General features: G+C 34.6%; 1 protein-coding gene across 2 annotated transcripts; it reads left to right on the top strand.

Annotated features, from left to right (window-relative positions):
- The first annotated feature begins 2,595 nt into the window (after window positions 1–2,595).
- Window positions 2,596–5,722, top strand: LOC122016292 (protein ETHYLENE-INSENSITIVE 3-like 1a). 2 transcript variants are annotated; one of them, XM_042573545.1, is made up of 2 exons: window positions 2,596–2,891; window positions 3,580–5,722. In XM_042573545.1, exon 2 carries the CDS (start codon window positions 3,583–3,585, stop codon window positions 5,377–5,379), a length of 1,797 nt encoding a protein of 598 aa, XP_042429479.1. In that variant the 5' UTR covers window positions 2,596–2,891; window positions 3,580–3,582; the 3' UTR covers window positions 5,380–5,722. The 2 variants fall into 2 exon arrangements, with proteins under 2 accessions (XP_042429479.1, XP_042429470.1); XM_042573536.1 differs by having other exon boundaries at window positions 2,598–2,898.
- Window positions 5,723–10,078: the final 4,356 nt, after the last annotated feature.

Here is a 10,078-nt window from a genome sequence, read left to right as displayed (position 1 = left end):
ATTTGATATATCAAACCCGCAGTGAACAATAGATTAGTAGTTGAATCGTTTAAATTATTTTTTTACATAATTAAACTGAATTGATAAAATATTAATTAAATCAGTCAAAAATTGAAATAACTAAACTTTTGGTTAAACCATGATTCAAGAGGGAAGGGAATTTATGAATTACGGAATTACTGATTTTAAACTCGGTTTCCGATTTAGATACAGCCAAATTCAGTTTAATTAATTTAATATTCAGATTTTAAAATTAAGACCGAACAATCTGAAATAACTAATATTTTAAGGGAAAAATATGAATTTCTAATTAATTGAATCAAACTTTTAATTTTAGTAGGTTCATTCAATTTAGCCAACCATTTACCGTTCCTATTGAATAGAATTAACCGAAGGTAATTTTTTTTTTTTATTCTTACCTTCTTCTTTTTTAATGAAAATTTTGACCTATTTTGCCTTCTTATTGCTGGTGGAAATAGATTTACCGGTTGAAGTTAAAACCTAGCGATATCATTTTTTTTTTGGCCGCTCATGTGATCAATGTTACTGACTCCATCAAAAGGAACTCTATCAAGATTGTTTTTGGTTTTCTGCTTTATAGCATGCTGGTTGGGCATGGAGAAGAATGGGCAAATGCATGAATATTTTTAAGTAAGTGGATGTTTCCGAAGCATTTGATATTAGTAAATATTAATTCTTGTATGCAACGGGTGTGGTTAAAAGAATCAATTATGGCAAAAGACGAATACGTTCTTCTCCAACGCCCCCGTCAACTTGTCCCAAGGTCAATAGCACATAAGGGAGTAAGTCGTACATATCTTCCTGCATTTGTAAATGCAGTCTGCACTCTGCAGTGTCCCAGAAACAAAAGATTTTTAAGGGATTTAGGTTTGACTTAGAATACAATGAAATAATCAAAGCCTTCCATACAATCCAGTTTGGTTATATTACAGTTGATAGCTTTTAGGTGTCTTCCATACAATCCACCTGCCAACTTTCCTAGATTGTTCTCATAGATTTGTGAGGTTTATTCAGTCTTCCAAAAGCCAAATTGAGAAACAAAAACCAAACCAAATTGTCAAAATTTAGTTTATCAGTTTGAAAAGCTAAACTATTTCATATTTTGGTGGATTTAATTTAGAATTGGGATGATGGAACCAAACTTATGTAGGTTACTCTTTATTTGGACAGAACCAAACTGAAACCAAACAATTGATCGGGTTCAATTCTTAAGTTTATGGGCTTCATTTCAGTTTCATGAGGATTGAACTTGGACACATTGGATTTGGTGTCCGCTAGATTCTTTTTACTTTTAAACAACGCAATGAGAAATAAAATATTTTTCTTTAAAAAAAAATCCCTCAAGTCTTGGTATTACCTCAAAGTTCATCCAAATCTCGAAGTTTTTGTTTTCTTATATAGCTTGAAAGGATAAAGATTCAAGGACATGATCATCATAAAGTGAGGAGCATGTGGTTCATCCGTGATTTTTTTTTTTTTTTTTTTGTGAGTGTGTAATTAGTATATGATCATGGTAGGGTATGGCTTTTGATTTTATCCCTTCACCTTTACCAATCATTACAAGTCATATTGTAGGCATCCAAGGCTCTCATTTATTGGGTTCCCTTTCCTCAACCACTTAAACCTCCTCCCCTCTCTTGTCGTATCTTTATTATCACATGGAGATCTCTATTCTCGCTTTCCTTCTCTTCTTTCTCGTGGCTATATCGTATTGTCACTCTCCTTTTAAGTTCCTAATTTCTCATGAATCTTCTCTCTTTACAAATTAGTATGTATACACTTAGGTTTCACATAGAGACCCTTCAAACTAATATTTTAAAATTTTAAGCTAATTAATTATACTTAATTTGTCCAAAATCGGATCTAGAATTTGTATTTTTTTTCTTAAAAAAAACAATGCACATAAAAAGTATAAAATAGCACCTCACTCAACGTGAGTTAGGTAGGGGTCTTGTTTCAAGCAGTAGCAAAAGAAAAGGAAAAAAAAAAAAAAGAACATTATCTTAATAAATTAAATATTTTTTTTTAAATTATTTAAGCATATGTATCTATCAAGCCAGTTGGAGTCCACCTCATCTGATTTTTACAAAAACTAACCAATAATTAATTATCACATACAAGTGAAATTAGCACCAAAGTTGTGCACGTTTTCATCTCCTGGAATAAATAAATAATTAATTATTTAATTTTATCATTTTGTTTTTTCTGCTTGATTATATCAAAAACATACATGCTTCTCTGATTCACTCTTCTTTGATTCATTTATTTACTGATGATACGAGGATTAATTATTATTTTTATGATAGTATTGTTTTTTTAGGATATGAAATCTACAAAATAAATATTATATTTATTACCGTAGCACGCTCTATTTTTTTTTCATAAATGTTGATATGGAAAATCTTTTTTTTTTAATAAAAAATCATCCAAACGCATGCGGTGATTTTATATTACCAATGGGTAAAGGAGTAATTGCAAACGTCACGTGCTCGGGAGCATCCCGGCAGTCCGTATGGCCATGGCGAATAATAACTGAGGCCGGGGAAAGCTACAGAGTCATGGGGGCAAGGAGGAGAGGAGGCAGAGTTGACTGTGGATAGGACCACCACCTTCGCTCCCCCTTCCTTTTATTTTTTTCTCGATTCTTGTTTTATTAATCATTCCTTTAACTTTTCTCGCCCGTCTCAATCTCTCCCTCCCCCTCCACTTTGAGAGCCCCATCCATTATCTTTTGCGGTGATACTTCGCTGATTATTCTGCTTCTCTCACCTTCTCCAGCACTACTTTCCTTGAATCCCCGCTGAAGCAGAGGAATCGTCGGCGAGTCGCGAGGAGGCGGAGCTTACTGCGCTTGTGCACGCCGGCGGAAGGTAAAAGGTGCGATTTTTGCCCTAAAGGTTCCTCTTTTTTTTTTTATTTTGCTGAACGTTTCTGTGCTCAGTGTGGATCTATGGGATTTTTCCCTTGGTTTCCGCGCTTTGGCTCCGGGATGCCTTTTTGAGCTTTTGGCGGCGCCGTCTGAGATGTGTTTGCTTGCTAAATGCTTATAGCGCGTAGAGAGAGAGAGAGAGAGAGAGAGAGAGGCCTTTTCGCTGCCGTAAGGGGAAAAAGTTTCGATTTTTCTGGGGTTTTGGCGAGACTACTGTTACAGGAAAGAATCCGCCTTCAACACATTTACACACTTGGTTTTAAAGATTTTTCACGCGTTGCGGAAGCGTGTGCAGTTTGATGGAGCTTATAGTTTTTGTTCTATTCATTCGAATCCTCGTTCTTTCCTGTTTGAAAAGCTTAATTAAGATCTGGTCTCGTTAGCTGCCAAAAACAAATATTAATGTTTGATGCTTTCTTTGTTCTCTGGAGATTTATTTATTTTAGATTCCATAATTGGGCAAACAGCCTGTATCTGGTGCTTCAGTTTGATTAACCTAAAATAGCATTAAGTGTTGCTTCTTTTAAGATTTAGATTTGGATTAATCTGGTTTTGGTTATGCTTGTTTAGTCTTCCTTTTCTTCATACATTAGTTTTCTATTACTGAGGTGGATCTGTTGCTTCTGTAGATTATGGGAGGCTTATTAGTTGAAGACATGGCCTATCCTTGTGGCCCAAATTATGCACAAATTTTCCCCTCCAATAACGAGAAGAGCATCAGTTATGGTAGCTTCCTTCAGCCTTCGATGGGCGATTGCATGATTGGAGAAGGAGATCTCGTTGAGAATCCACCAGAAAAATTTGCTGAGGCTGGTGATGAAGAGAGTGATGAGGATTTAGACATAGAAGAGCTTGAGCGGCGTATGTGGAGGGACCGTATGCGGTTAAAGCGCTTAAAGGAGCAGCAATATAGCAAAACCAAGGATCTTGGTGATGCGGCTAAGCAATTCCAGTCCCAAGAACAGGCTCGTCGGAAGAAGATGTCTCGGGCACAGGATGGAATTCTGAAGTACATGCTGAAAATGATGGAGGTTTGCAAGGCTCAGGGCTTTGTTTATGGAATAATTCCTGAGAAAGGGAAGCCAGTCAGTGGTGCTTCTGATAATCTGAGGGGTTGGTGGAAAGAAAAGGTCAGGTTCGATCGCAACGGACCAGCTGCTATAGACAAGTACCAGATTGAGAATGGTGTTCCTGTGTCCGGCAGTGATTTGAACTCTGGAGCCGTCGGCACTCATTCGTTGCAGGAACTTCAAGACACAACATTGGGTTCTCTCCTGTCAGCTCTAATGCAGCACTGTGATCCACCACAGCGGCGGTTCCCTCTTGAAAAAGGGATCCCACCGCCGTGGTGGCCGACTGGGAGGGAGGAATGGTGGGCTCAGTTAGGCATTCCAAATGAACAAGGGCCACCCCCTTACAAGAAGCCGCATGATCTTAAAAAGGCTTGGAAGGTTAGTGTCTTGACCGCGGTGATCAAGCACATGTCTCCGGATATTGAGAAGATCCGCAGGCTTGTTAGGCAGTCCAAATGCCTGCAAGACAAGATGACGGCCAAGGAGAGTGCGACATGGCTTGTAGTCCTTAAGAAGGAAGAGGAAACATATATCAAGCTGCATCCAGATGCTCGTGCACCCCCATCGGCAGGGGTTGGTATTGCCGGAGCATTCTCCTTCAATGAATGCGGCAGTGAGTATGATGTGGAAGGTGTTGGAGAAGGCAAAAGTGACTCTTTCAAACTAGGAGTCAGTGCAGCTAATGCAAAGTTTGTTAAACCTGTTCCAATGAAGGAAGAAACTGAAATGGAGTTATTCCAGAAGAGAACTTCTGTGGAGCATGAGGTTGATGTGAACCAGAGGATCTACACTTGCGAAAATGTGGTATGCCCACACAACAATGTCTGCCATGGATTTCTCGATAGAAATTCTAGAAATACTCACCAATACTTCTGTAAGTATCAAAACACTCTTCCTCCTGGCGTTGGGATGGCAAACAACAACCTTCAGGCAATTGAGAACAAACCTCAGCCAAATCCTTTTGCAATTGTATCGAGTGAGAATCCAATTGACATATCTGACTTGGGTATTCCTACTGATGGTCAAAAATCAATCGATGAGTTGATGAACTTCTATGAAACCAATATTACTGGTAGCAAGAACTTGAACTTGGGAGGTTTGACCATATTTGAAGGCTCGAACGACATTCATCCTCGGCATAAAATGGAATACAGCTTATTTGAACAGGGTCCAGGAATTGGTGCAGAACTTTTTGAAGAAGTTGGTAGCTTGGTGGAGCAAACTCTGTATGTGGAGGAAAGCATAGTGCAGTTTCAGCAGGAACTAAATGTGTCTGGAATCAGTTACTCTGGTGCTATGCTTAGGGGCATGGAGGATTCCTTGCAAAAGCAAGATCAATTCAATTGGTTCTGTTAAAATAAATGTAGGAACCTAATCAGACAATAAATGATATGATCATCACTACCGAAGCCCGAGTATGAAGAACCTTTGAAGTTTGCTTAAGGTCATCTCCCTGTATTTAGATATATGCATCTTTCCTTGTAATATGCTGAACAAAATGTTAGATTGTCTAGTATGCTATGCTCCCATGGAGTTTCTTGTAAGAAACCTCAAGGTGAAGCATTCCTTAAGACTCCATTAGGACTATAATTAATGGTGTTTGTATCTGCTTTTGCCTAGTACTGATTGGTAGTTTAATAGGCTTTGTATCTGCTATCTAGTGTTTGAATATATAGTTCTATTTCTGTTTGAATGCAAAGTGAAGTGCCATAAACTAGTGATCTCAGATCATGATGTGAACACAGCACATAAATTTGCTATGAAATTGACTTGCGCTGTAGATTCTGAGAATTTAACAAGCTCAAGATGAATAAATCAGGTCTGAGAAGTTTTTAGATTAGAGATTTTTTTTGGTTGGATTTGGGTTGACATGAATTTAAGTTTTATTGAATGTTTTTAAGATTAAATTAAATTTATTTTAAAAATTAAGATATTTTTATGTATATAAATATTAATATTATAATGATGAAGTATTGAAAGAATTTTATGAAAAATAGTTTAATTGGAATTTATTTTTTTTTAATTTTTTTTATAAAAATAAATTTCAATCCGATCCCGTTCATTCGAATTGACCCTAATTCGAAGCTTAACAATTTCCTTTTCTTGAGATGTGACTTTGCATCCTATTTTGACTTTAACTTGCTTGAAAACTTCAATCTCTCTTGTACTTTGTCCATAGACGTATATGATTCATACTCTCTGCCGAAAGGCTAAAATTTCTTTCACTTTCTAACACTTGATCCATTGAAGAATCAAGATGGGGTTGAAATGGACTCCCAGAACACGGTGAGATGGTCAGTCGTAAGGTGGGATAAAGCCAGTGACCAGGGTTCAATTTTGTGCATTTTCAGATGCATACGGTGCTCGAACAACCAATTATATTGGACTATTTATGTTATGGACCATCATGTTTCTTAGATTTGCGTCTACCACAAGATTAATCGAATGATAAAATTTAGATACTTAGGATATATATAAAAAAAAAAAATGCTGAAATGACCGTATTAGAATCAACAATTGGGTCCGGAATAAGAGTTCAAATCCTGTCCCTAAATTTTTCTATCCCTGTGTCCCTTTGATGATCGGACGGACCAGATTACATCTTAAAGATGTCTTGCATATCACGAGGATACTGTACACATCTTAAAAATATCATGATGCCTTGAGATGTAATCTGATCCGTTCGATTGGCAGGGGGCACGCGATAGAAAAATTTAGGGACAGAAGATTTGAACTACCGAAATAAGACCAACTCTAACGCATTTCTTTTTACACAATTTTAATATAAAAAGAATTCTAAATACTCTTCAAAGTAAAATTAAAATTTGCACCATTTTAATGCAAGTGAACAAATGGTGTTGCACTGTTCACTTGCACCAAAATGATGCAAGTGCCTTTTTTTTAATATAATATATTATAATATTAAATTTATATTTAAAATATTCTTAAATATTATAAATTAATATTATTTAATTTGAATTTATTATGTAAATTTTTTATATTATAAATTTATATTAGTTATTACTTAAATAAATAATATTTAAAAATTAATTATTATGTACCATAAAATTATTGATTTTAATAGTAATTATTATCATAATTAAAATATTTAATAAATTAATATGTATGTTGAATAATAAATTATAAGATGGAAAAATAGAATATTCTAAGGAATATTTCTTTTAGGGTAGGAAATAGTGTGTATTGGTTGGAGTTGGAAAATTATTTGGTGCTAAAGTGACACCAAATTGGTGTTGAAAATGACACCAAAATGGATTTTGTGGTTGGAGATGGTCTAATGCACTTTTAATTTCCCCAACATTTAATGATGGCAAGCATTAAACTTTGGATATACGATGCTAATGGTATTTTTAGGGATGACAATGGGTAGGATTTAGATAGAATTTTATATTTTTTATATCTATCTTTATTTATTATATTTATAATTATTTTCATACTTATTAGGTATTTAACTTTTATACCCATTTTCATATCATCGGAGTTTCGAGTATTTATATCCTACCCATCATTATATTACTCCTTACCATTCTCGTTTTTTTTTAAAAAAAATTATTTCAATGTACTTGTCGGTTCTTCCTCGTCTCACATTCATTCGAGTGAATATTTCTCATAAAAAAGAAAATGAGATACGTATAAATGATCGAATAAAGAGACAAATTAAGTTTTTTTTTTCTAACACGAAAATCGGGCTAAAGTTATTTATATATATACTTGTCATAGGTGAGGTATGCATGAGAAAGGTAGAAATTGAGCAATCACAATGTCGTGAGTCACTGGTTCAATTCTCGTCTGGTTCATGTACGGAGGGAAGAGGGAGAGTAAGCTTCCTCGCTTCCAAACTCAAATGAATATCTGAGCCAATCATCAGCAGCATGCCCCGTAGTGTAGTGAGCAGAAGTAGGTGCCTCGGAGTGAGCTTTCTTATCGGGTATCGGATATCGGATAGTATGTGGGTAGAATTTTATTATATTCATCTTCATATCTATATACTAATATCCAAATATCCATTTACTATAATCAAGTATAAAAATTTTCTCCATATCCTTCTCTCTTTAGGTCAGATATCAATTACCTATAGGATGAGAAATGATATTCTTAAGGAAAATTCTTAAAGATAGACACATAAATGATGAGATCCACAAAAAGTGAAATGATGGATCCTATCATTTATGTGTCTATTCTTAAGAATTTTCCTTAAGAATTTTCCTTATGGGTATCATAGCTCCCTATAGGATTAGGGTAAAATTATCATTCTTTTATATTCTAATTGGTCAGGTAGACAATTATTGAAGGATTTTTTTTCTCTATTTTTGGGGCATACAATCTGTAACAGGGAAAAATATATTTAATAAATTATGTTTTATGCTAATTCGTCTAAATCAATTCCCTGTTATCTTTTTTTTTTTAATAAAATCACGCCTCCGTCAGCATTTTGATTTCAATATCAGATAAATTTGAAACAATTTTTTTATTTCACACTTCATTTGTAAATCAGCTTTGAGCCAACGTTAAAGTATATATATTTTATTTAAAAATATACACTAAAAATCTATGGCAATTTATCAAATTACGTACCTAGACCTCTTAATTGATTAAAAAACGTATACTACTTTGGTATTTATCAAAAGACGTACTTTTTCAAATGCACTTCTCTTTTTATTCTTCTGACAAATCAAACTTTTTTTTATCGTTTTTCTTTTCTCCCTCTTCTCTTTCCTATCTCCTCTTTTATCAACGATATTTAAAATTTAGTTAATTTTTTTATAACATTTTAATACATTTAGAGAAGCTAAAATAAACTATTAGTTTCGGTCAAAACCCACTGATAGATCTAGAGAGCTTCGATTGCACCCATTTCAATTTTTATGGATTTCTGGTGTTGCAAGGAGTTCAAATATGTTATCCATTGTTTATTTTGACTTTTAGAAGGTGTTAAAATACAAGAAAAAAGAATCAACAAAAAAAATTTCATATCGGGCCCACATTGAGCCTGATATGAATCATATCAGGCACACGTTGGGCCTAATATGAATCATATCAGATTACACTCATTTCAGTTCCTGTGAATTCCTGATGTTGCAAGGAGTTCAAATATGTTATCCATTGTTTATTTTGACTTTTAGAATATGTTAAAATATAAGAAGAAAGAATCAGTAAAAAGACTCCACGTTAGGCCTGATATGAATCATATCAGGCTCACGTTGGGCCTGATATGATTCCATATCAGGCCCAATGTGGATCTCACTCTATTAGGAATGCTCAATTGTTTTAGAAACTCTTCATTTCCAATGTATCATTTTATTTTGACTTAAATCTCAGTTCATGATGTATATCTTTGTTGGGGGTTTGAAAAATTACGCACATTGGAAAAGCCTTAACTGCTGAATACCTCTTCAAATATGCTGGATTGGATATTGAAAAGTAATGATTTTTGTAATTCCTCTGCCTTTTGCTTGGTATCTTTTTCCATTTAAATAATTGACACACTTTTCTTTCAGTTTTCAGAATTTGGAGTGGTGTCTCTTTGTCCTTTTCCCTTATTTCTCGTAAGTGATCTCATTTTCTGGATTAATTTTCTTTTACAAAGAAAGAAGAAATAAGTGAGTCATGACTTATTTGCAGTTACATGCTAGTAGAAGAATTAGGTCTATCTGGTATTGTGTCAATTCTATTTATTGGAATTATACGTATCTTCTCTTTTTTCAATAACTATACTATGCTATTTGTTCTAAGTGTTTGCATATGTATTTCTTACATGTAATGAAGCATTATACATTCTCTAATTTATCAGAGAACTCTCAACGTTTTGCTACTGCCTTTTTCCCCTTGATTTCATCACTAGCTGAAACACTTATATAGGAGGATATGTATTGATGCCCTTATCTATTTTTCTACTTAGAGCAATCATAAACACATCCATTATGAAATGAAGAGTTTCTAAAACAGTTGAGCATTCCTAATAGAGTGAGATCCACATTGGGTCTGATATGGAATCATATCAGGCCCACGTTGGGCCTAATATGAATTATATCAG

The sequence above is a fragment of the Zingiber officinale genome, chromosome 1A (assembly GCF_018446385.1).
Source record: "Zingiber officinale cultivar Zhangliang chromosome 1A, Zo_v1.1, whole genome shotgun sequence".
NCBI lineage: Eukaryota > Viridiplantae > Streptophyta > Magnoliopsida > Zingiberales > Zingiberaceae > Zingiber > Zingiber officinale.
Note: the sequence above shows the minus strand (reverse complement) of the source record. Positions and strands in the feature narration are given on the sequence as shown.

Bases quoted from the DNA above. Each gene is read 5' to 3' on its own strand.
- LOC122016292 (XM_042573545.1), top strand. From the start codon at position 3,583: ATGGGAGGCTTATTAGTTGAAGACATGGCCTATCCTTGTGGCCCAAAT.